Raw genomic sequence first — 27,913 nt, 5'->3', positions numbered from 1 at the left:
AGAGAAAAAGCCCTTGCTGCTCATGCGCATGTATATGTGGACCACTGGACCTGTGTGTCTGGAAATGCACAGTCCGGATTACTATCAAATTAAGTGGTCGCTATACGGTAGGTAGCTGCATAGTAAAGCACACTAAATATGAAAACAAAACATGAGCACTAATGGGAAGTGCTCATCCCAATTTACAACAAGAGGCCGCCATGCTGTGTGATAAAGCACAGCAGCCGTGAAGCGGCCGAGAGTGAGGGTGTGAATAAAGCCCTAGAGCAGAGTGACTGGGAGGGGGTAGAAAAATAGTACCTGATCAAAGCAAATGGCCACTCATTGAGGAGAATTAATTTGTAGTTGAGTGGTTCTCCTCAGCTACAAACAGAAGTGATGTATCGGGTGCACCAACTAATCAGGAGCCAGTTAAGAGCGACACTGGGGTGAACCTATGGGAAGCAGCAAGCGAGATCAAAGCCCTTTTAGTAAATTCAACATGTCTTGCAGACAGCTCATGCGAGCTGCCAGACTCAACCTAAAATCAACCTGTATCGGTGAATGTGGAGGGTTCCCTGTTACCATAACAATGGAAAGATATTGGATGTATAAGCACTGAGTAAACGTTCTCCGTTAGGGCTCTTGGACCACAGAATCACAACTCATTCAACATGATCCTGCCAACCAAAGACTGACATACCCAAAACTGATCATCACAGGATGACCCAAACTCTAAGCAGGGATGCAAAATCCACAAACCAAATGCTGAGGCATGGCCAGGGTGCCAACAGTGCTACAGGGCCATGGTAATGCAGATTGTGCGCTATTTAAATGCCAAACAACACAATGTAAAAAAAAACCAAGTGCACAGATGTGATAGTGGTGTCATACCTGCTTTTGAGCCACTGATTGTGAAAGGTTACATGTAACTGGCTACGTGTGATTTTTAAACATTACCTGCATTGGGAGTGAGGAACTACTTTTGTGTTACAATGGATGTTGGATGGATACATTTGTGGTGTGGCAGTATCAGTGGAGGGCTAGCAGCATGATGTGTCATGGAATGCAGAAGGTTATCTGTGTGTTGAGGCAATAATAGTGGATGATTGTTGTGCTTTGCACCATGATGGCAGTGGACCCCCATGGGTGTAGTGTAAGTGATGGCTTAACGTGAAATGGGATATAAAATGGCCCTGTATATTTAGGTGGTAGTTGTGAGGAATCAGACTTTTCTCTCTGCTCCACAGATGTTCGGCTAACCATGTGCTGTGTAAGGTTGACATCTGTCTGGATCTAATCAGAAGAACTAGAATTTAAGCTAAGAGGAAACATCTACGCTTAAGGACCATTATGCTGTTTGGTCTAGACTAATCTTTGGTTGCTTAGAGGTAACATTGTTGCAGTGAGGCCACAAATATGCTCCAGTTTGGTGAATATTTTATTCAGCACTGTTCGAGAACAATTGTTATGGAACCATTAATTGGAAATGCAATAGGCATATTTATAAATGTACTGCATCGTTTATGACATTTTTAAAAGATTTTTTTTTTTTAAAGAAGGCACCTTAAATCATACTTAAAAGTATTGTTAACAGAATATAAAAACTGTTACAAATGTATTTGCTTAGAATTTTGATACTGTTTTATGTTTAGAATTTAACATTTTAACTGTAAGTTTCCCTACGTTAAGGTTAACCAAACCAAACATGGTAATAATAAAAATACATTGTTTATGTGTAGAACAAAAATGTAGCAAGCCTAGTATAGGGCTAGGGCAGCGAAAACAAGGGAATGCCTCGATGTTGGTGACTCAGGGAGTAAAGCTAAGGATGTGCAGCTTGTAATGAAGACCGCCTTAGGGCACTCATGCTGTGGCCACTGATGCCATATTATTAACTGTGTTTATTGTATTCTCTATGGTGGCCAACTTACTTTGTGTCAACAGGCATACTGTTTCCTGTCATGGACTTTTGTGCTACAAATCCATTGACATCAGGTGCCTTAGTGTAATTTGCTCAATGAAAGCAAAACAGAGCTACAGCACTTAGAATGCCTCAGTTTGTCACATAAAACCCCAGAACTGAGTATTGTGTCTATGGTCACATGAAATGAGCTGGACAATACCAAATTGTCACTGCGTCGCCACATTTCAATTGCTGGGGTTTCATTTAATATATCAATGTAGTTTAGTGATAGCATATAGGCAGCGCAGCTACACATTAGAACATCCCTATAACAATGATTCGTGACGGAAATGTCACCACTGTTAAGGTGGAGCGTCAGTGCAATGGACTCGGCTGGTCCATGTGGGCACCTGGGCAGTAGCAAGGACATTGGAGGCTCACCTGTGTTCTATGGATTTCGACAGGATGGTTATTGCCGTGAGTTCAGCCCCGACTGAAGTAGGTTATTCGTGCACTCTGGTCACGTAATGAGAAGGGTTTTCACTCCGCGTGCTGAGGTAAAAGAAGCGTCCAGCTACCTGTGCACAGAAAGTGATCTACCGACGCAGTTTACACTACTGCCGTGGGCTCAGCTGTGCTCTGGAGGTTGACACCCAGGCATGGTGAGCCCTAAAACAAGTTATGTTTAGGTCCAAGTGGAAACACAGGGATAGTTAAACAAACAAGTAAATTATCACACCAATTATTAGTTTTTAAAGGGTTTCAACTGAAAACAAACATGCAGCTATTGCTGCACAGCATTCAGTAGCAGATAACATAACATACATTTGAACATGAAGTATGGCGCCGATCCGCAGCTGGGATTAAAGGCAAAACCGAAACCAGAAGGGAGGAGAGGCCATCACATGCTGTAACAGGGGGAAGGAGGAACAGGAGGAAGTGTGAGCGTATTGTGATGGACAACAAAAATGTTCTCTTAGTGAAATCCCCTGGTAGGGAACTAAGCACAAAAAGGGAGGGACAGTTTGAAAAATGGACCATTAAAAAGGAAGCATTTGAGAAAAGTTCAACAAAGAGCAAATGGCAATAGTGTACGTGGTTAAAAGCCAGTATTGAATACAATATGTCTTGCAGACAGCGTTGCATGCTGCCAAGCTCAACCCAAAAATTTACTTGAAAAATCTATATAAAAAAATGGTTGCAACTTTTGATTTCTATGCATAGACATTAACTCATTTTTTATAGTAATTTTATAAACACTGAGAACACAATGTGTATTTCATTTTACATGTGTAGATAAAAAGATTCTCTTTTTCTACAGGACTTTTCTTGGAAGAACTGCTCCATTTTTCTTAGAATAATGGAAATTATCGCACTCCGAAATTCTTATCGTTTGTTTATGTTCTTTTTCTTGCAGGCTTTCCCTTGTATTTCAACAGGAATATATGGTACGTAGATGTTATTTCTTTTACATGTACATATATGTATTAACCGTGATGCTAAAAAGATATTAAAAGGTATGAAAAGCGTAGGCGTATTCCTCTTTTAAATGTACCTCAACGTGTTTATACCACAGTGTGAGAGGAGAGCATCTTTCGGCACACATGCAGGTGACGTTCTTGTTATCTGCTGAACACTCCCTAGCTTCCCATCCCAGTATCCGGTGGTACATTCTCTTCCAATTCGCTCAACGAATTTGCTTTGGGTGTGTGTCCTGCCCGCAAAGTAGAAGGAATTGCATTGGATGTTACCATTTTTTTTAAATCTGATTTAGTTAATTTTCTGTGCTTTTTAAGGAAAATTTCCACAAGGGAATGAAAAAGGCCTAGCAACTAAGTTCACACGGCTCTTAACGTTTCTGCTACTGCTGAATGTTGAGAAATTCGTCAATATGAAATAGTAGCCAAAATTACTATTATTAGTACACAAAAGTCCTGTGACCTCCGAGACACAATGACATGATGAAGAATAAGCCATCTGGCTTTCTGTCCAGCCTTGGTTCACAGATGTGATCCAGCGTTCGATGTGACAGGCGCTTTCCTCGCATTTATTGACCAACACGTTTTTAAGTTGAAGCTGGTAGTGACTATATTTAGGAACAGGAGGCACATAAGTGGTGGAGGATGATACAGACACATGTCAGTTCTAAAGGAAGTACTGATTTGAAAATGTATATTTATTGGAAATTATTTAGTTGTGTTTTTTTTTAACCCCGTAAACATTGAAGCAGCGTTGCGTTTCTTTTGTTTCATATACGACTGTGTGTGTGTTGTATTTTATTTCCTAGTACTCTGTTTTTTAAAGTTATCGATGGCTCGCAGGGGCTGGACGGCTGGACGGCAGGCATGGTGTTTTCTTATGACCTCGTTGCTCATTTCGTATGACCTTGGTGGGTAGGCGCCCCGGCTTCGCTTTCCTATATTTTGCACACTGTTGGCCCACGCAGGGATACTGCCTACTTTTTGCCATCATTTTACAATAAGGGACATTTATACAAATGCAGGCAACGTTTTGCTACTCAACATATACATGAATCAGAGGGGGAGCTAGCTGAAGGGGGGCAGGGGCAGACAGCCCCAGCTCCCTTTCTCTTTTGATGTACCCTGTCACCTGGTGTCCATTGGACTTGACTCAACTGAAGCCAATGAATACCAGGCATATAGCATAACTGACAAGCTAGGTCTTGAAACACGGCCAATCGTGATGTAGTTACTGTGTCCCACCCATCATGTTTTGTTTTTCGAAGTGGGACAACTCTATATGAGACAGGTATGGCGAGATTTAGGTCCAGTAACACACCCTGCTTAAGGCTACACCTGCATGGCACTGATGATGCCTAATTATTGGTATTTGGGTGGGGTTAGGCGCTGTTGGACCTGGCCCTTTTTGCAGGGTAATACCCAAACTTTTTTCCTTCCTGTTCCTGTTTTTCCAACCCTCTTTTTGTTGGCGCTAGGACTCTGGGCTCTGTATCACTGCTGATCAGTGCTGAAGTACATGTGCATCTGCTCTCCCTTCTAAGCTTGGTATGATTGGCTTACAACTGATTGGCACATTTAATTTACCTGTGAGTCCCTTGTGTAGGTGTATCCTTTATACCCTGGGCCTCTAAATTAAATGCTACTAGTGGGCCTGCAGTGCAGCTAGCACCACCCACGGAAGTAGCCTTTCAAACCTGTCTTAGGCCTACCACTGCAGGGCCTGCATGCACACTGTGCCTTGGCGTCTACATTTCCTTGTCAGGCCTGGAACTCCCCTTATAATACATATAGGTGACCCCTAAGATAGGCTCAGGGAAGCCCTATGGGCAGGGCACCGTGTAGGTAAAAGGTAGGACATGTGCTGATTGTGTGGCCTGTCCTGATATTGACAAACAGCCTATTTGGGTCCTTACTGCGGTGAGTGCTGCCCCTCTCTTTGGTTTGGATTAGAAATGCCCTTGTATATGTCTAAGTGGCATTTTCTGATCTATGAGGAATAGTGTGATCATGTTTGGTATGTTTGAAATGGTAATGAGAAATCCTGCTTATTGGTGTAGGTGGATTTTTTATTACCATTCTGGAAATGACACTTTTGGAAAGTGGGCATTTCACTTGCTTATGACTCTTGTGCTTTGCAGCCTGACTCCAATCCACGTCCAGGTAGAGTGACAGCTGAGCTTTGTGCTTACTTTCCAAACAGCCATTACACAGGGATGATGGAGATATAACAGGATTACATCTGCATACTGAATGGTCTTCCTGGGCTATGAGAGACTGGACACACTTACATTTGTATAGGCTGTGTCCTGTCCTCACACAAAGGGCTTGTTTACCCCCTACTGATGTCTGGATGCAAGGCAGGGGCTGAAGGGGGTATTGTGTACTTCTAAAGGTCCTTTGATGTGCCCCCTGAGATCAAAGACAAAATGAGTGTAAGTACAGGGGTTGTTCTCCATGTTTTTAGACACTGTGTGGACTTGTAACCAGATGCTGCTGGATCTGCACACTTCAGGAAGGGTCTGTGATGCTGCTGGGAGGAGCCGCCATTGGATTGACTTGCTTGGTGTGCTGACCTGGGGCCTGCTAGGCTACAAGCAGGATTGCCACTCTGTTAAAGGACCGTGATGTGCTGAGCTGCTGCTAGTTCCCTGCACCATTGTGCTCCCCAGTTGTTGTCCAGGGGCTTTCTTGCTGTACAAGTGGCCCTCAGTGAGTGGTGAGCGCTGTGTTGAGGGGAAAGTGTGTGGTGAGCACTTCTCCATCCTGTGGCCTTGTCAGGCTTCAGGTGGAGTGGCTATAGGCGAACGCTGTTAGCGAGCATGTGTGTGTGTGCTCCTGCTTTTAGAGAGGTTGTGTCTCTGATTCAAACGGGCGCCTCCTCCTTCCTACAGCGGGTGGGCCACCCACAAGCGGTGCTCAGGACCAGTGTGTCCCTGGATTTGTTTCTCTCCCCCCACCCAGCCTGTGAATGAGGTTGCACTCGGCGACCGTCGCAGAAGTATACCTTTGACCTGGGATCCCTGTGCAGGCCATCAGAGACTAGTGCGGCCAACGAGGGGGCACGATTGCTGTGCCAGGCAGTAGCATCCAGCCGATAATAAGCACTCCAGCAGCCCAAGAGGAGGAGACTCAGGAGGTCTCCCCGCTGGGGGCTCAGTGTTTTGTTCCGAGGAGTCACGGAGAGTTCTAGACAAGCAGCGTCCTCCGAGAAGTCCCTCACAGATAGAAGAAGAATGTGGGAAGTTGGTGTGGTGTGCGGAGGCCCCGTTGTTGTGGGTTACCGTATAACGTGTTGTAGGAGTGTGGGTGTCCCTGCCTCCTACCAGGGACACATAAATTACCACCTACCATATAATAGAGGTTCAAATGCACAATAACTATGTACGTAGGAGGGTAATTGGTAACTCAGATGTTTGTATGATGGGTAATAACCAAGGTAATACTTTATCTATGCCAGGGGTGTGTAATAATACATGTGTTTTTCTCACTACTGTAGTTTCATGACCTGATGTGATGATAGATGTCATTCTTGCCTTGTTGAGGCGACACACATATGTTCAGGATCTGTCTTGTATGCAGTATGAGGGTGTGTTTATGACAGGTGCAAAAATATGGGAATGTTTCTTTTTATTTGTACTCATGATGATGATAATTTGAAGAGTGCCTGTTTGTCACAGTATTGTTGATCAATGTTGTTTTGTTCTATGATGTTTATGCAATACAGTTTATTGTTCTATAACTTGTTGTGAAGCCTCTTTTTGTAATGTATTTATTGTGTCACTGGGATGTGTGTGGTGTGCAAATGCTTTACACATTGTGGTGGTCATTTTGACTTTGGTGGTCTTTTACACAGACCGCTGAAGCTGTTGGTTCAGAAGACCGCCATATTACGAATACTGAATGATTTCCGCCACCATTTGGGCCGAAATCCTTCAGCAGCCGTGCTGGCAGTTGGCGGCGCATAGGCGGTTCCACAGCCGTCACCGCCATGCCACAAGGACTCCGCCCACCGTATTATGAGCAAAGTTACAGCATACCAGTGTCCTCATGGCGGGCGCTGCCGGCGGTGGAAGCGCCTGTTCCCGTTCCCTGATGTACGACCTCCTCGCCGGACAAGGGAAGTCGATCGTACGACAGGGGCCGAGGGGTGGGAGGGTGGGGGTTGTTGTTTATGGGTGTGTGAATGTGTGTATGAGTGTGTGAGTGTACGTGTGTACGCATGTGTATATGCGTGTGTGATTGTTGAAGTGAGTGTGTGTTGGTATGTTTGTGTGAATGCATGTCTGTTGGTGCGAGTGAATGCGTGTATGTATGCGTGTTAGTAAATGTGTGTATGTATGCTTACTGGTGAATGTGTGATTGCGGGGTGCGTGTGGTTGTGTGCGTGTATGCGGGGAGGGTGAGGGAAGGGGTTGCTGTCTTGGGAGGGGGCTGGGGGGGCATCATCTGCCGGCGACAGGTAAGGAATTTCCTGTCACCGGCAGCCTTTCCGCCATGGTTTTCGTGGAGGTGCTACCGCCGCAGAAACCCTGGCAGACAGGCGACTCCTAATACTGCTGTTTTCAGTGGACAGCCGGCCAGAAAGTTCTGTCCTCCAGCCCGGCTGTCCTACCGCCCTGGCGGTACCAGCAGGGATGTGGCGGTTTGGCAGAGGCCAAACCGCCACACTCATAATGTGGCGGTCTTCACCGCCAGCCTGTCAGTGGTGAGACCGCCACCGCGGCCCGGGAAATCTTCGGACCGCCAGGGTCAAAATGAGGGCCTGTCTCTGGGATAAGCCTGACTGCTCTACCCAAAGCTTCCAAGGGGGTGAGCAGGGGTTATCTGAGGTGGGTAGCTCCCTTGCCCTGACTAGAATGGTGGTTAGTGCATGGCTTAGGTACCTACCCTAGCAGACCAGAAACCCCATTTCTAACAGGCACACAGACTGGTTGCTGGAAGATAAGCTATTTCAGGTACGAAGACATCATTAGATATGCAGGGAGGCATTATACAAATTGGCATATTAAAAAATACCTACATTTTCTACAACCTTGTCACTAGAAGGCTGGTTGCCTGGGGCGTAGTGAACCCCTCTCCTTAGCAGCTGAAATGGAGTGATGTTCTTGATGGGCCTCTTCTGTCAGAAACTCAGCAAAGGCTCATAAATAATGTGAAAGGTTGGGTGAGTGTATGAGTGGGGTGGATGGATGGATGGATAAATGAGTGAGAGGATGTATGTAAGAATGGATGTGTGAAAGAATAGATAGGTGAGTGAATGAGTGTAGATGGGTGAATGCATAAAAGGATGGATGGATAAGTGAAAGAATAGATGGATGGATGAAAGGGAGGGTAGATGGGTGAAAAGGTGGGTGGTTAATGACTTAGGGCATGATTTAGAGTTTGGCAGCGGGGTTACTCATATCTTGTGCTACAGCCGGGTTGGAGGTCTTGATTGACCTCCTCTATCTGCAACTCAGCAGACAAAGGTACATAAATAATGTGTAAGGGTGGGTGGGTTTTCGATTGTATGACTGAGTGAAAGCATGGCTGGATGGATGGATGGTTGGATGGATGTGTGCGTAAATGGAAGGGTGAATATGTGAAAGGATGCATGTAAGGATGGATTAGTGAAAGAATGGGTGGATGAGTGAAATAGGGTGGATTGATGGATGGATAAAAGGGTGTATGGAGGGTTAAGCGAAAGAATGGATGGATGAATGAAAGGGTGGGTGGGTGAAAAGGTGGATAAACTAGTGGAAGGGTGAATGCATGATGAGAGAAAGTATGGCTGCATGAGTGAGTGAAAGTATCGATGGCTGAGTGAAAGGGTGGATGAATGGATGGGCGGAGTGAAAGGGTGGCGGATGGATGGAGTGAAAAGGTTGATAGATGAATGAAAGAATGATGGGTGCTGGGGTGTCATGAACCCCCAACATTAGTAGTTACAGCTGGGTCGAAATGCTTGATGGGCCCCTTCTGTCTGCAACATGACAAAGAAGGCTGAGTGAATGAATGGGAGGATAGATACTAGGATAGATGAGTTAAAGGATGGATGGATGAGTGAAAGGGATGGATGAAAAGATGGATGAGAGAAGGGATGGATGAATGAAAGGGTGAATAGATGAGTGCAAATGTGGTTGGATGAGTAAAAGAATGGGTGGATGAGTGAAAGAGAATGGATGGATGAAGGATGAAATGGTGGAAGGGTGGATAGACGAATGAGTGAAAGAATGGATGGATGAGTGAAAAATGGGTGGATGGATAGATGAAAGGTGGATGGATTTGTGAGTGAAAGGATGGATGATGAGAGAAAGGATATATGAGTGAAAGTGCGGGTGGATGGATGCAGGGATAAAATGGTAGAGGGATGCATAAATGGATGGATGAGTGAAAGAATGGACGGATGAATGAAGGGGAGGGTGAATGAAAGGGTGGATGGATGAGTAAAAGGGCGTGGATGGATGAAAGGATGGATGGATGAGTGAAAGTGTGACTGGATGGCTGATGAGGGAAAGCATGGATGGATGATTGGATGGATGTGTGAAAGAATGGATGGATGAGTGAACGCAAGGGTGGATGGATGCATAGATAAAAGGGTGGAAGGATGGATGATTGAAAGAATGGATTGATGAGTGAAAGGGAGGGTTGACGAATGGATGAAAGGGTGGAAGGATGGATGACCAAAAGGATGGATGAAGAATTACTGAAAGGATGAATAGATGGATGAGTGAAAGGATGGATGAATGACAGATCGATGGAGAAATGGAAAGGTCTGAAGGATATGTTTGGAGCTGGATGCATAGGTTGGATATTGATGGGCGGACAGATGGAATTGTGAGAGACTGAATGATGGATAAAAGAATGAATGAACGAGAGAATGAAATGGTGGCTATTTCCAGGTGGATGGAAGGATATAAGGTTGAATGGACAGATGTTTGGATGGAGGAAACGAGAGAGCTCCTCAAGGAATGGTTGTGATGAATTGCCTAGTTTGCTTGGTGTTATAAGAACTTTAGTTTGAAGTGGGGAGTATTTTCATTTTCGGGCTACTCCCTTGGTGGTTGCAACCAATTTATGTAAAATAACTAGTGTAGGGATGTGTGATTAAATATGTATGAACTTTGCCGTAATATGCATAAGTATTGCTGAACCATTTCTTATATTCGATTGAGTGAAAGATTTGATAACAGGTTTGCCTCATTTTAAACACTTATTTCCAGTCCCATTACTCACTTGAGACAGAGTGAGACATACCTGTCAGTTCTCCAAAAAGGCTGTAATTACTTCTCGGGGCTGATGAGATGTACTGGGTGTGACCCCAATAAAGTGTTGGTAAGACGACAAGAGTGAGCATATGCAAGTATATTTGCATGTGCTTGTTTTCCCGGTCAGTTGTCTTTCCCCCGCAATCACTCCTACCTGACCACTGCCTCTCTCCTTAATGCACAATCGGGTTACTCGTAGAACAGTGGTCTTCACAATGCCCACCACCAACATAGCACAACACACCCTTGGTATATTGTGCACACTCAGTGCAGTATAGAGACCACCTTCGGTATGCTATTGATCTTATCATAATGGCGGACATCTTTCACAAATGGTGGGTGTCCTTGGCGTCATGGAGTCCATTAATGGCATAACGTTGTTACCATCATAACGATGCCATTCCTGGGATACTGTGGGTGCCTTCATTGTGATGTTGCAGATTTAAGACACAGTGCTTACGATTCTTGGTATGTTGTGGGTGTTCTTGGCATTATGGAGCTGGTTGCTGACATAATACTAGCTCTAGCATAATATTCATTATTCTTACCATGTTGCAGACATCCTTGACACGATTTTGGCCACCATTTGTGTTATGCATTCCACCTTTAACATATGATTGGCATCCTCGGCATGTGATGGTAAAACATTCGCACGTAAGGCACAATCTGCCCAAGTCTGAAAGTATACAGGTGACTACTTGAATATAGAACTGACATATTCAGACCGAACATATATTCACTGAAAAGAAGATGGAATATTGCGTTAAAATTAGCTTTTAATGAAATTGACAGGCTTTTCTATTGTTTGTTCATCGAAAATGGATATCCTGCATTTAATACCAAGTTGTGTGTATTTTCAGAAAGAGCCAACTGATGATTTTGTTGCTGAAATATGTTTTAAGCTGGTATTTGAGCGAAAATTCTTGATGATTTTGTTGCTGAAATATGTTTTAAGCTGGTATTTGAGCGAAAATTCATGATGAATTTGGGACCCGTATTTCTGATGTGGTGTCCCTGGTGCCAGAGGGAAATGGCTAATATACCTATTATTCCACAACTTTAAGGAGGCATTTCAACAGCTTTACCGATAAAGCTTTCATGACATTATCGCCACAGTTGTCTGAAGTCTGAGAATGTAATGGTGGTGTAACCCATCCTCTGTCTGAACGCATAAGATGAAAGTAGCCTGAACAGTGGCACCACAGAGATGACACACAGATTCCTGAGGAGATGGATGGCTTTACAGTTTAGTCAAATTCAAGCGTTCTCTGATTATATCAAAAGCGTGATAAATGACAATAAGTTACAGTTAAACAGTCAAAACGATAAAATCCCTGTTCCTAGGTACATCAAACCAGCTATACATCCCCAGACTTAAACTCACACTAGTCATTTTGTTAAGATAAAACCATCCGCAATATGTGGGCCTTTCCTTCATTCTTCAATAAGACAGTTCATCATGTTGCACTAAATCCTAGAAGCATAGACATAGGTACAGAGATGAATTGCTGGCTGGGTTTTGCCAACCCTCTTTATTTCATTGCACTGAAATTACAAGTAGATCAAAATTAAGGCATCAAGCACTATATTGAGATACGAAATTATCATTATGTCTTCATGATCAGAAGAAAAAAGCATTTGTTTTAGTTAACAGAAGTACATTTTCAAAGTTTATGCAACCTTAAATTCGTCCTTCATTAGGCTCTCCGGCAGGAAAATGTGCTGCTCCCAATACCTAACAGGAAGTTGATATCGACAGAAAAGGACACCCTAAGCCCAGGCTATTGTTATTGGCTCGCATGCATTGGTGGGGGGTGAAAGGTACAATGACAGTTCAGGCAAGAAGTCACTCTTTGGAAGTCTTTTCCAAAACATCTATAACTTATACTTTTTTATGAAATTCAAAAGTGCTATAAAAGTCATTTTTGTTTTCTTATCATTCAGGTAATGTTCAAATTGTGCTATAGCCTAATCTAAGTTGAGCAGTGCCTAAATATTTTGTTCTATAAAATTATCAAGATAAGTGTCCAACTTAACTCAACGTTGCTGTATGAGCCTGTATTATCAGTCTACCTCTTCTCTGTAAGGCCATGTAAAATTACTCTCTGAGATATTTTGAACTGATTCTAATACATTTGGCTTTTCCTTACATTTTCAAATACATTGTGCTGAAAATATTTGCTGTATTGCTCCCAATTTTTAAAAGTGTTCTTGGGTCTGCCTCTCCTGAGCATACATTATCTTGGCCAATTTTCTTGGGGCAGGTCCACCGGCCCACTTCTAAATCTGGTGGATCTTGGGATTTCTTGCTTCACTTTTATAGTTGGGGAAATGAGGGTGAGAATTTACACTGCACCACTTTGAGCACCTGAGAACGTTAGAGGCAGCCCACATCTCATATTAGTTTAAAAGGCGAGCTGCCATCTTTAAGTAGCTCTTTGCCTCCCCAGCACGAAAAAAGTGATTATGGCACTGAATTGAAAAGTTATACACACAGGACACAAATACAGCACAGAACACTGTTTGGACTGCAGAAAACAAGGTTCTTGCTGCACTTATGTTACATTGCACACATGTTGCGTTGCTCCCACGTTCCCTGTGCTACCCACTGCTATAATGTGGCCCCAGTGCCACAGGCAACAGTACCTGGCAGAGGCAAACCTGTGTTGGCTTGAGAAGTGGGCACTTAAACATGTTTTGATGTAATACATAAATATTGTGGTGCATTGGACTTGATGTTTTATTTTACTTTGGGTTATCAAATATTGCTGCAGTATTCATGCTCCTTTTGGCAATAGGCACATTCGTAAGCCTTTCACATTATGCATATACTGGAGTTTGAAAAATAATTATGCAGGAGGGGAAATCATTGATAGAGGGGCTGTTGTGAATGGATATGTGCCTAGGTAATGGTGTTCGAGTGTAGATGCCGTGATGAAAACCCCACTGCCAAAACTTGGGAAGGCCATCATCTGTGTCATTGACCATTTTTTTAATGAGTGTTCACCCTAGTAACTGTTGTGACAAATATTGATCTTATTACTTTGAGTTCTTCAGTTTTTTCCTAGTAGGCACTATAAGTTTTCTTCCAGACTTTGAGTAGGCCGAATTCTCCCCCTTTGGCGAGATGTTTCAAGTATGTTCTGAAGTGTGAAGAGTCCCATGCCTGATTCAATCAGATGATTTTTTCAATTTATATATAAAGAAGTACCTCCTTGCTAGGCACAAGCCTATTTGGGACCCCTGCAGGGCTGAGATCATTGGGTTTAGGAGTATAATTAATCCCTAACAGGTGAAGAGCCGGTGTGCCTTCACTGCATAATAAAGTTCAACTACATCTACCTATCGCAGTAATATTAGCGATTCCTGGTTGCTCCAACAGTCCTGATGAAGACCCACCATTAAGGTTGCAAACGACCTTCCCTCACCTAGTGTCAAAACATAGACAATTCTATTTCTTCATCCAGGACTGGCTTAATTATCCATGGAGGGACAGTACTAATTCAAACACTGTACCTGTACATTGTGGATGGATTTTGATTTACCCAAAAAGAACGGTGTCAAACAGACCTAAATACTATATTTCTGTGTTTTAAACTGTTCAACTTATACTGTATTCTTTCTGATTTCTTCTCACCTATGCATGAGCACTGTTTTCTTAGTACTGGCTTATCACACATTGGAGCAACCTCCTTGTAATAAAGATGTATACGGATGTATTTAATTACAATACAAGTTTTAATTAATTCAAGTGAATGCTGGTGTTTTTGTGATGTAATGAATGTATACTCTTCCCTTTATGAAGAAATGGTTGATTCCCCCCTCTCTCCTGGGTTTGGGTTGTTTGACTATATCTTTAGACTACCCATCAGGACCAGTTGTTGTTTGTATCGCAGTGTACCCAGGTCCTACGGTTGATTGGGTTACCCCATTGTTATGTAATGGCATTTCCTGCCTTAGGCCAGCCACTTGAGTCTCTGGACCAAGCCGCAATAAGTAGCGCAAAAATTGATTTTCAATTTTCAGAAGTCTTGGAGTCTTGTTGCATCCCAGAGATCGTTCCCATACAGGCTGACTGCCATCTTTTAAGTTTGGTAAGACTGTAGAGATGTTTAATCAGTCTTCAACCACATTTACCACTTAAGTGCAGAACAGCATCAGCATGTTGGAACAGCCTAGACTCACTTTTGGACTTCAGCTTTGTCCAGGTTAAGTTTCCATCAAACTTATCCCAAAGAAATCATAAATTTCAATGCAGTTCAGTGGACGGTTTTATACTTTAAATACACTCTTCAGGCGGTAACCTGGATTGACCAGTATATACTTTATACTTGACTTAACACTTAGGTCCTTTTTATGAGTCTGGCGGCCGTAGGACTGCCAGACTCGCGGTGGCGGTCGGACTGCGGCCAATGCGGCAGTCAGACAGCCACATTATGACCATGGTGAAAGCGCCACGGTCAGACCGTCGGCACTGCCACTTTTTCGCTGGCCTGGTGGTGCTGGCGGTCTTAATCCGCCAGAGCAGCACTACAAGCAGTACTGCCCTGGAGATTATGACTCCTGTGTCTGCCAGCTTTTGTATGGCAGTTCCACCGCCATGCAAAGGCTTGCGGAGACAGGGTGCTGGGGGCCCCTGCGCTGCCCATGCACTTGGCATGGGCTGTGCAGGGGCCCCCATGGACATCCTCCGCTGCCCGTCAGTCTCGTAATGAGGCCCTTATTGTGTTATATGTCACTTCACCTAGGAATATAATGGAGCAAAAAGCAGTGATATGAGAGGTAGGATCAGTAAGCATGTATTGCATTGTTGTGTGTGGGTAGAGGTATGTGTAAGAATACACATGTGGCCTATTTGGAGAGGCGTATTGGTGTTGGGCCTAATTTTCAGTGCCAGCTTTTATTGAGTTGCTATGAATGTGTGGCTGTGCATATACATTGAACGAAGTGAAGGAGAATAGGAGAAGCCAGACATGTGGTCAGAATGTCCATGCATTCATTGAACCTGATCACATAGATTAAGAAAGATGCTCAATACATAGTAGTAGCCTAAGCTCTTGATTTAATGGGGAGCAATAATAAAAGCAATCGATTGAAACACAGTTAGGAAATAAAATTATATAAATGTATACTGTAAATAGTTAAACATAAACCTAAATCATTCACTCAAGTATTTGGAGGGCAAATGTTCTTGCCTTAGAATAAGTTAACTTGTATTCCCTAGTAAGATAAAATAGTTAAAGTAGAGCAGTGTATTAGGTACACCTGGTGACAACAAAAACAATTAACCAGGATAAACGTATTGGATGAACCTACACTAAAAAATACTTTCACTAGTAGTCAAAGGCACTCCCAGTGGAGGCACACACTCAGGAAGGCTGGGGCTAGCACCTTCTCCTAATGTGGATGCTCTGGTGATAGAGGTGGGCAAGCCAAGAAATGAACAGGAAAAGCTGAGCTAGAGCCGAGCCAAAGGTCAGCTCTGGCTCCAAGAGCCCCAGAAATGTTTGCCATGTAAATCACACCACAGAAATCCTCTAAAACCGTGATAAAGTATCCTCGAAATTCATAAAAAATGTATTTCTTTGGGCATTCACCTGGCCCAACTCTGGCTCGGACTTTTAGTGGCTCACCAACCTTTATCTGGAAAACTGCAGAGAGTCAGGAGATGGGCTCCTACCAAATCAACATGTTGGATAATACTGTTAGCAATTTCAATCACTGAAGTTGTTTCATAGGAAATAAATAGCCCACACTTGATAAGTCTTCCCCTGACAGCGGATAGCATGTAGAACAGTGGTCTTCATTCAATTTTATTGTAGCATTTGATTGTGAGATCTTTCTTTTTGGAGAGGTTGTGGCTTGATTAGACCACATCACCCCATTGTTGGGTATACAATCATTGGCTGGATTTCATTAAAGATCATCAGCCACAAGAAGCCACATTGTCTTTTTGTGCCTTTAAACACTGTCTTTTTGTGCCTTTGATTTGAAGCACGTCCAGAGCTGCCTAGTCATGAATCATGAATAGGTAGTCCATTTTCACATTTTAGACCAAACCCAGAACACCAGTATTAAAGGGAAGTAGAGAAATCTACAGAAAGCATATTAAAGAAAATGTTAATAATTCATAAAAATGCTTTGTCTTTAACTCTCTCAGGTGAAGCTGCATACATCTCTAAAACATTTATTAATAGTAACTGAGTGCCCTTGCATCCATTTCAAAAGGCAAGATACCATTAATGGGAGTCAAAAGTACAGGTTTGAAAGGAAAAGCAAAAATGAATGGATGCAAATTCATGCGAATGACACCATATGTAATGTACATTGTGTTTACTTTTAGAATCGTGACTGCCAAATAAAGGGAATAAACCTTATTAGTAACCTGGTGTTTGATAAATGTGTGTTTAGAAAACATTCTCCTACCTAGTTTTAAATATTCTTATAATTTCAAAATGAGTTCTTTATCTAAAGACTTGGAATGCAAAAGAAATTTACATTTGTGTTACTGCAACAAAGAGGTGTGCACCTGAAAAAGACTACTGTGGAGAATGGAAAACATTAGGGTACCATAATAAACAACACGAAGAGTTAGCCCCTAAAGGGTTTGAACCATTCACTACCCACCCTTCCAGATGTCATATGACCAGCTAAATGCTTCAACAACGTGGGCAGTTCAAAGACTGTCATTAATACATCATCATCATGAACATTGGTCATATAGGCCCTCATTAGGACCTTGGCGGCAAATGCCATCTACCGCCACGGCGACGGCCGCCAACATACCGTCGCCATAGCTACCGACCGTCCATGCCATTATGACCGTAGCCGGAATCCCGCCAGAAGGCTGGCGGAATTCCGGCGACGGTCATGGCAGCGGGACGGCGGTAAGGTGGAGCTTCTGCCAGCAGCAGCGCCACGCCAGCAAAACACCGCCCACAGTATCATGTTCAATGATACGGCCTGGCAGTGTTTTGCTGGAGGTTGCTGCTGCTGGTAGCAGCACTGCGTCCCGTCTCCTGCTGGAGGACTCCCTGGAAGCAGGTGCTCTGACAGGAGAGGGGTGTGGGGGGTATTGTGTGCGTGTGTGGGGTGTGTATGACTGTGTGTGAATGCGTGCATGCGTGTGTAATGCATGTGCGCATGAGTGGGTGCGTGTACGTGCATGTTGTGTTGTGTGCATGCGCGTGTGCCTGGATGTATGTTCGTGAGTGCTGCTGTGAGTGTCTATGAATGTATGCTTGCTTGGGTGAATGTGTGTATGTGTGTGCATGTATGTGTGTATATATGGGGGAGGGGTCGGGAATGGGAGGGGGAAGATGGAGGAGGACTCTGGGGAGGGGGGCAGGGGAGACCTCTATCAGTGCCAGGGAAGGAATTCCCTGGCACTGTTAATGCCTACCACAGAAACCATGGCGGTGGGCGGGGTCAAAATGCCATGGGTGGCCTAGGGACGGCCTCCAGCCCGGCGGTCGTTACTGCCGTGGCAGTCGGTGCGTTGACTTGGCCGTTTGGCTTTGGCCAAACCGCCAATGTCATTATAGTGGAGGTGGGTACCGCCAACCTGTTGGCAGTAATACTTCCACTATAACCAACCGCCGGGGTCATAATGACCCCCATAGTCTTCGTGCCTGGGCAGGATTGCGATGGTAAACGTCAAAGCACACTGTAGTGCGTTATATTTATTGATTACTAATAATTGGTGTAGTGAGACCCAAGGCAACCCAGTGTACGCATCGGAAAAATGGACACTTTGAGGAACCCCCGCTCATTTTCTCCTTTACAGGGGGGAGAGGTCTGACTCTCCCACTGTCAACCGCAGTGGTGGTGAGTATATAGAAATCGGCCTTGACACAGATGAGGTGGGGAGAGAGACTCACAGGATAGACACCACTATGGGGCTGTACCTTGCTGCTACAGGTGACAGTTTTGGAGGGCTTCTGACACTGGGACCTAATAGGGATCACTACCCTGGGGGATGTAATGGAAGGTACCACCATGAGAACCTTTCAAGGCTGAATTCGACTAACACTGCAGTCAATTCTATTAAGCCCTGTAACCAAACTGCTAGATAAAGAAATGGGAAAGTCAAGAGGCTAGAACTTCGATCTGGGTTTGTGCCGCGCTATTCTGGCCGAGAGAGCCCCGTTAGCATGGGATACAACTGCTTGGGGGACACTGGGGGAGGATAGGGGCAACCTGGGGGGAGGCTGCGTTTGACTATTGTTTGTTGTTATCTTTGTTATGCGGCAAAAACAAAACAATTGTAATGAGGATAAAGTTCGAGGTTAATACCCCTAATAAAAACCTAATAGCCACACTGCTGACAATCATTCAGACAGAGGAGACTCCAATAGCCATGGTGACCTATGTCCAATGACTTCCCCATTCATGCTATTTGGAAATAGTCAACTGGTATTAACACCCCAAGGGGTAATATGTGTTGCCATGTTCTTTGTTAATTTCCCATGCTTATGAATACTTCTGAAGTTTCTGTTTAATCATTTATCCTCCCCAAAGCTATAAAATAAGGACTTCCTGAAGCAGTGGTGCTGGAACTATTTTTAGAGTGGCAGTGTAGAACAACACCATCACTTCACTATACAAATGGGTTCTGAAAAATTAAACTGCTACTAAAAGAACAAATGTCAGAACGATAGCGAGTGGGGGACTAGTGAAATTTCAGTTATACATTTAAGAGTGTATTGCACAAATATATGGCTAAAATATAATGGTGTGTGCCACCTGAATATAGAATCAATAGCATCGATGGGACAGAATATTGAAGACAGAATTTAAAAATAAAACATTGAAAGGTAAGTAAGTATAGATTACACTATATATGTCTTCAATGTACGTAGATGTGGAATTGTGAATAGTAAATCTATCCTTCCCTATATACACTTATGCTTCAATAGCTTGTCCCTCGTTATTCTGTCCTCAGTAATAGTATGCCACAATATTGTTGGTGTTGATATTCAGTGGGTCAGTCAATATTCGTTGGTTTGGGTATAGTCATTTATAGGTAGCACAATCTACAACAAATGGGTCTCTTTGTTGACGATTTAACCGAATCTGTTGGATTTTAGATTATTGAAGAAAATTGATCCTTAAGTCAATGCATATGTTAAGTGGTACTTTGTCGTCTCTGCAATATCTTGTTTTAATATATACATCTGTGATTGTGGTTCCATGTTATATTGTTATTCATTAAAATTAAATGAAGAACACACGATTTTTATGCCGAATCTCCCATGAATTTGACCCACATCTAGAAAACGAAACCATTGTGCCTCATAGAAGAGGACATGAAATAATTATAATGAAGGGAATTTCATCTCGCTCTCTCTTGCAAGTGAATCCACCTATTCTTGTTTCCAAAGCAAAAACACAAGGCAAAAAGTCGGCTTGTCGTTTGCCATTGAGAAAAATCATTTGCCATTGAGAAAAAGAGACTTGCAAAATTTTGTTGCTGGAGTCATAATAATTCTCAGACCCTTCTTTTTACCTGTTCAGTATGTTGACAAAGAAATAAGTTATCCTGAATGTGACATCAACAATTCATTGAATACTTAATATTTTTTAGGGCTACATTGCTCAACTGTAATTCAGTGTATAGTTTCTATATTGCCTGTAAACACATCTTGCAGCCAGTTGTGAAATTATCAGATTCTGAAACATCGAGTTTAGGCAGAAGTAATGTCAATCTGAATACTTTTGCAGTTTAAGGAACGTCTGTGATGAACAGCGTATTATTGTGGAATGAAAGGCGCATGGAAACCACTTTGTGCCAGGCACTACTGCTGTCAGAAAAAGTGTGCTCAATAGAAGTAATGTGTTATTATGCAATGGCATAACATCCCTCCACCATTTACGGTATAAGTGTGCCTCTCAAAATATTGGGCCAAGACCATGCATACAAAATATTGTGACCGAGGTGAATTTCCACCAAGCAGAGTTTTGGAACCTTTGCCATCTCACGTTCCAGGAAGGACACCATTTTACAATCCTTTGCATTTACCAGTCGTTGTTTTAAGGTGTGCTATTTGTACCATCTTCTGTTAAAACTAAGAGGTTAACACAACTCACAGAATGCACAGGCTCGTTTATTGAAAGCCCAGAAATGTAAACATGGTGTCTGACGAGAACATTGAGCTATCTGGGACTATATTATGAATAAGTTGCATTTTCCTTGTTAGCGCACGCAGCGCACCTTTGTGCCATGCACAGACAGGGAGAGCGCTCTGTATTAGAAAGAATCCGTTGCCCTCAGGGCAGCTGCAAACTCGTGCTGCCCTTGGGGCTGCACTTTCAAGTAAAATATGGAGCGGCTGCTTTAAAGCCACTCTGTGTTTTCCTGTGCAGGCAGCAGGCTGCCTGCACTTTCAAAAGGGATTAGAGGTCCCCTTGCAGGCAGGTACAGTGAGTGATTGCACATGCCTGCAGGAGAGTTCCTGGTGGGGGTCCATGGCCCCTTATCTTATCCAGAGGCTTGCCTTTAGGAGGCACACTGAAAGTATGCCACCTTTTTGAGGCACATTTTTAATGATCTTCTAAAGGCATATTTGCCTCTGTGTCCGCATCCATAATACGTCACAGGCACAGAGGCAAAGTAATTCCCTCTCTTGCATGGAGCCATCCCCCAGGCAAATGAGGGAACATCCTCTCATGAGAGTGCCGGTGCTATCTGTGTGCCAGCACTTTCTGTATTACAGTAGGGCTCGTACAAGTGTCTTCAGCCCCTTCTATGATACCATTATGCCCCGGGGGGCACAATGTATAATAGGTCCCCTGGTGTCCGCATGCTACCCACTGCCAAATGTGGACATATCCCTTGCAGCATTGAGTCAATGCTGAGCTCCATCCTTGCCTAATTAGCGTAATGCATTCTATCCATGGTTTTTACCTGCAAATATCAGAGTGCGCAAGTTCGGTGCAATTCCTTAAAGCTAGAGGCACATTCATGACATACTTTTTAGAAATACATTTGCTTCTCTATCACATTCCAAAATAAAAATCGATATTGTTTTACAAATATGATGCTCAATCCAGGCAGTTTAACCTCAGATAGGTCAAATATTCACATAGGGGATAAAGTCACCCTGCCATATATATTATAAGGATATTGCATGTCATAGAGGAGTCCTGTGACCGTATAGAGGAACAATTCCAAAGACCAAGTTCTTTTATAAGTCATGGAACTCACAGGTGATTAGCAATAACTATATAATGTATGGCAGGGCATACTTTATAACTAAAAAAAACATGCCCACACCAGTACCCTTCACACAAAATGCTTAAATTATTGGTCTGTTGTTTTTTAAATGAAAGGGCATTTGCAAACACGATTAATAAAAGCAAAATGTGTAATGTAATAATCTTTCCTATAATACCCTAAACCTATATAAACATATTGCCATGAATAGCTCCTTTCTGCTAATCACTGTTCATCTAGAACAGCAGCAGAAGACCGAAAAGCCAGTTCCTGTTTTCCTTATTTAAACTACAGCTTTAATTATGCCTTTAACCCTGTCTGCTGGCCCTGGCAGCAGGTGTTATGATGTCAGAACCATCTATAATAGGTTATTACAGTTGAGCAGCTGTGTCATTTCCTTATTACTAGTGACCAGACAAGGCAAGTGAGTGTGGTGTTTCTAGATGGTTTCTTGAGGTCTATGCATTCTCTTCTCTCCATTATTTAGTTTGCTCAGCGCTTTGCAAGATCTATCATTCATTCATGTGCCTTGTATAAAAAAGCAATTAGAAACATACTCTGTGGCCTGGGGATGTGGGGATGTGGGAAGATCAATTTAGCCCTTCCTTGCCCAGTTTAATGATGAGCAGCCCAAGACAAAACCTGAAACGAAAACCCAGCAAGAGCGAACACTAATGGAATGGGGATCTAGAATTGAAAGTAGATAATTGCAGGGAACAGAATGCATAGCCTCAAGAAAGCATCTAGAAACACCAGAGACTAATAGTTTAACACATGTTTGCATAGTCTGCATTCCTCTAAATACTCTATATAGAAATGCCTATTGAAACCCTTAAGATGTACATGCATTAAACTGCCTCATTGTTCCAGCTCTTACAAAAGTAAAATGTATGGGAAGCATTTCAGGAGGCAATCATGCACCAAGGGCCAGATTTATCAACCATTTGCACCAGTGCAGTGTAACCAAAAGTAATGAAAACGAGCACAAAGTGTGGACTTGGGTTGTGTAAGGTAGCCTTAAAGTTATGCAAAGCAATGTTATGCTGTGTCTTGTACTACTTTGTGTCAAGTGGCGTCCAATGGGTGGTACGTGGGAATTTCCGTGGAACCACCAATGCCTTTTGACACAAAGCTCTATCTACTAACGTTTGTGGGCGGGGTTTTACATCAGAAAATTGTGCTTCCTTGAGGCAGGCTGATAGAGTTGGAGAAAAGGTTTCTTTTTTCTCCTACGTTCAAACTTTGCATGTGTTCTGTATTGTACAGAGGATTTTTTTTCTTTGTTTCTTCTCCATGTCCCTTTTCTGTTATCTGCCAATACAGATTTATGTACATGAATAAAGGCTTATTTTTCTCCATCCTGACTGAAGGCTTATTCCTTGATGGTCCTTTGACTCAATGTATCACTTATTCGTTGTATGCCTGACCTTCCATGCACCCGACAGGCAATTCAAAATGTTCTTACCTGAGCAATGTATTGACTCTTAATCTGCAAAATTCAAGTTTCGCATGGAGCTGAGAGGCCCCAATACTTTTATTTTCTTCCCTGTTGAACTGTACCCAGCACAGAGGGGAGAACGTAAGGCACAGAGCTGAGGATGTGAGGCCCTTTGAGACCACTCTCCTTGAGTCCCTCTCCTTGATTCACCTCCGCATTGAGAATCTCTATGATGCCTGTTGTAAAATACATAAGTTAGTGTAAAGCTTGCCCAGCAGCAGAGACATGCCTTTGAATCCTTTAACACAGTTACAGGAGTTATGCCACACGAATTACTGCATTGCATGGGTGCCTATCTTAAAGTGCTTTGAATCTATGTCCTGTGGTCCAACGTTATTTTTTTATTAACCACAAACATATATTTTATCTCAGAAGTCTCTATCGTGCTCATCTTGTATCCAGTCACCTACAGGGCCTGAATCTCCAATCATAAAAGATGTTTCTTGGTAGAAATAGAAAAGATTTTTTTGTGTGGTGTTTATTGAAACAACTCTGTCTAGAACTAGAGTTTAAATTGCTCACCTTGCCAAAGACAGTCATTCATGTGACATGGTTTGTAGGATTTTTTCTTGACCTTCAGTTTTCTTAAATGAATAACAATACAAATATTTTGTATTTCCTATATTGCTACCGCGGATTTCCCTTTTCATTGTGCTATGATCGACTATTAAGGTTGCCCAACATAATGATTTTTAGAAGGATTAAGGGTCTAGCCATATCCACTCAAGATTCAAGCTTGCAACCTCCAGAGAGATATTTTCAGATCATTTATGTACACCCTGGGCTATTGTACTACCTGTCTAATAGACCCTAGTCCCACTCTTTGTACAATAATATGCTAATGTCTTCAGTCACAGTGCCTGCAATAAGCACAATCAAATATTCCTTAATCACAGGTGCATTTCTGGTAGAGTTCAAGATATCTTTGATATAACTATTCTCCAAGAATAACTATCTCGACCTAGCAGACTCAAGTAGCTGCCGGCCAATTTCAAAGGACCATTCTTTGGGAAACTGATAAAAAGAGCTGCGTTCACTCAGACCGCCATCATGAAGAAAGCAAACCATCAGATTGAGCACCAGACTTCCGTCCAGGGAGAGGGACAGCATTTACCCCGATCTCTATCAGGGATGATCTGAGCACCAGTGAATAGAAATGAGATGACAGTATTACTTCTACTGATCTTGTCCACAACTTTCTACACAGTCCATCACTACTTCCTCCTAGAAACACTAAAAGAAATCACCACTAAGGGTGCACATTTGACTGGATCTTCTCCTACTTTGTTGACAAATCAAGCATTATCTTTTCAACCCAATTCACTTCCTCATGTTTCATCCTCAAGGCAGGTGTAACTCAGGGAGTGATCTGTCAACTCCTCTTCAAAGTCTACCTCAGACCACTCACAGAACTGGCCTCACTTCCATAACTGTGCAGATGACATACACATCATCCTGAAAATCGAAAAAAACTGAGAGAATCTTGATTGCTCATGACTATGGAATTGTCTCCAAGCCGTTGACCAAATGATGCTAGCAAATCACCCTAAACTAGCAGAATCCAAAACAGAGATTATCACAAGTTGGGACTGGATAAATTACAATTCTTTGACAGCCTTGCCCAAGGAACTTTGGGTGCCGTCAACCAAAGTAAGGAATGTGGAGGCTATCATGGATTCCACTCTCTAGGAGGCCCCACAAGCTAAGGAAGTGCCTAGAAGTAACTATTTTACTATGGGTAGTCTATAACGTTTATTTCCCCATCTAGAATTCCAACACATGAGCTACAACCTTCCCATACATATCAAGATGGGTAATGCACATGGAGTTTACTATGGGGGCTCATTTTCAGTTATGGACCTCCTACAAAGAATTCAAAATGAAGCAGAGTCTCAACTCCTACAAGTACATCTACATGTCTATATATCCACAAACTTAGAAGCCCTTCTCTGTCTTCTGATTACAAGACGATCTGGTTAATGAGATCCTCTGCTTACATACTAAGACATTGGCGGCAAGGATCCAGCCTTCATACAAGGAAATCTCTCTGAAAAGAATGCTGTGATGCAGATTAACACAAAAACTAAGCATTCTGATTTTCAAGACAAGAGTATCTTTGGTGACAATTGCATCTCTTAAGCTGCTAAACTCAGGAACTTCCTCTAAGCGATGATAGTAACAATTAACAACTACCTAGAATTCATAAGGATGGTGAAGACCTAGCTTGTCCCTAGCTAAGGCCACAAAAAAGGAGCTTGACCATAACTACACAATCCTTCAAAATAAGGATAAAGCTAGTGCTGTAGCCCTAAACATGCTAGACTATGCAACACATGTAAACCAGCTGCAAAAAAGATATGAAATCCACAGGCACAGAAGAAGATGCAGAACAATAGTAGGCAAAACCATCCATAAAATGCCTCTTACGGGATGGTACCACGTATGAATGAAGTGTAATCTAAATCTGTATGGGTTGGCTCAAAATAGACCAAATGAATAGCATCTAATTTAATGGTCCCATGAATGAGGCAATGGAACAATTAGTACATAATGTCACTGCCTTGTCTGTCCCACTCTGGAACCGATTGTTGCTATTTATATGTAATAAAATGTTTCCCTAAACCATTTCACTGGGCGGATGTTAATTATTTCTAGTTTTGTTATGTTACATGCTTTTGTAAAGCGCAAACATCTACCCAACCCATGGGCATCCTGGAGCTGTTCTCGCTGTGCTGTTGTCCGCCTAGCGCATCCGGACTGAAAATTTCCAGTTCCAACAGGGAGTACCAACTATAAAAATCCCACTGTATTAACATTAGAATACCTAAAAACAGAAATGTAACTAACATTTATTTCATCCTCCAGAGCTGTGAGTAGGCTATCATTCTACTCTTGTTATGTATATTTGCAACCCATTAAATCAGCTAGAAATGAAATGTTATTAATTGTCCATAACTTGTCAAAATTACTTGTGTCCTGGGATTCACACTTCCGGGTACATCGAGCCGTACTAGGTGAAACAGCCGACTTTGGAGACGATCTCAAGCAGGCTGGACCAACAAGCTCGGTGCTTTACCCGACGGGGCCCATCCACTAATATGAGGAGGGTTCCAGTTTATTATGACATTACCTGACTATGGGTTCCACACAACTTTAGGATTAGGTAGGTTTATTGGTCCTGAGGAATCGCATTAGATCTTTTTGACTAAAGAGCGAGAAACATATCGACCTAGCTTTGATAGTAGTACAGTGAGCCTGTACTTATATTCACTACACTCAAAAATTGAGAGGTTTAGTGAGATCTACCAATACACTTCTTTCGGGGAGACAAGACCTTATCTTATTTCCTCCCCATATCTTTGTTTTTAATCATGGCAGAGGTTAGTCATTTTTAACAGTATTTTTTCCTTTTCTTTTTCATACCAATCCTACATTAGTGTACACATTGACCGGTTACTATTCATCTCTAAAAGATCTCCGGCAAAGAGCCCCCACGTGGGGCCCGTCAGGCATTGCAGTGCCGGCCTGACGAGGAGCATAGCCCAATGTTGAAACATGTCACCTATCGGTGAGTGAGGGCTTATGTTCCAAGAAATTTTGTTTCCCAAGAACCCATGCATCATAGCAACTTATTTTTGGAGTGCAAATGTGTATACCTTTTTTGTTTCATTCACAGAGCTGCAACTGTTCCTGTAGACTGCGATAACAGACAGAATATATGTGCATATGCAGTATCAGACAGCTTATCTGTGCATATGTAAGCAAGTATGTGCGTGTACCACAGGCACTACCCTTGCAGGGCTGTTTGCATGATCTCTGATGGGAGGACAGGCATGACCACATGCCTGACCCCCCGCATAACTGCATGATCATTTCATGAACATGTGTTATCACCTGCATAACCGCTTCCATGATGGACTGCACACCCACTTCAGGAAAGATTCCATGACAGAGTGCTTACAAACAACATGGCAACAATGTAATAGCTAACATCGCAAGTTGTAACTGCAAATGCATAACTAATTCCAAACATCTTGGAGGTTTTTGTGGGCCCAAGTCAACTACTTCAGGAGGGCCTCCCTTTGGACAAGCACATAATGCTAAGTTTATGTCCTTCAGCTAAAATGAAGACACAGATGATTCAGTGTTGGGAGTCATTTAGTGGCATTAGCATCCTTTTCATTGTCAAAGAGGGTAGACAGTTTAAATCCATAAATAAATACTGCAGCACGAACTTGGGCCTTGAAAAAAATGGGGGTCTTCGAATAATGCCCCACCCTTCTGTTGGCCCTGATAAAGTCTCTAACGTTGTAGGCACCCCACGAAGTAGTTTGCTGCCCACCTGCCTTGTCAGGAATAGAAAGCTCTATATGAATTCCACATCAGTAAAATGTGAAACCTTTCATTTGGTTCAAGCCATCCGCACTCACAGGTGACCATAAGAACAATCAAGTTGATTGCTCAAAACCATTGAGTCGGTCAGATGCCTAATTTAGCATCTGAACTCCTGCTGAATGACAGGTAACCATAAGAAAGAAGCAGTGCTTGCAGTAGGCAAGGGTGACTCTAGAACCTGCATGTTCTGTC

General features: G+C 42.9%; 1 protein-coding gene across 4 annotated transcripts in view; it reads left to right on the top strand.

Moving 5' to 3' along the window:
- MACROD2 (mono-ADP ribosylhydrolase 2) overlaps positions 1-27,913 on the top strand; it is a 5,612,477-nt gene that overhangs the window by 3,211,126 nt on the left and 2,373,438 nt on the right. For all 4 annotated transcript variants that reach the window (XM_069234098.1, XM_069234097.1, XM_069234096.1 and 1 more), the window contains exon 7: positions 3,303-3,333. In XM_069234098.1, coding sequence (XP_069090199.1) covers positions 3,303-3,333 — 31 coding nt within the window. The remainder of the gene's footprint in view (positions 1-3,302; positions 3,334-27,913) is intronic.

Source organism: Pleurodeles waltl, chromosome 5 (genome assembly GCF_031143425.1).
Source record: "Pleurodeles waltl isolate 20211129_DDA chromosome 5, aPleWal1.hap1.20221129, whole genome shotgun sequence".
NCBI classification, from domain to species: Eukaryota; Metazoa; Chordata; class Amphibia; order Caudata; family Salamandridae; genus Pleurodeles; species Pleurodeles waltl.
Note: the sequence above shows the minus strand (reverse complement) of the source record. Positions and strands in the feature narration are given on the sequence as shown.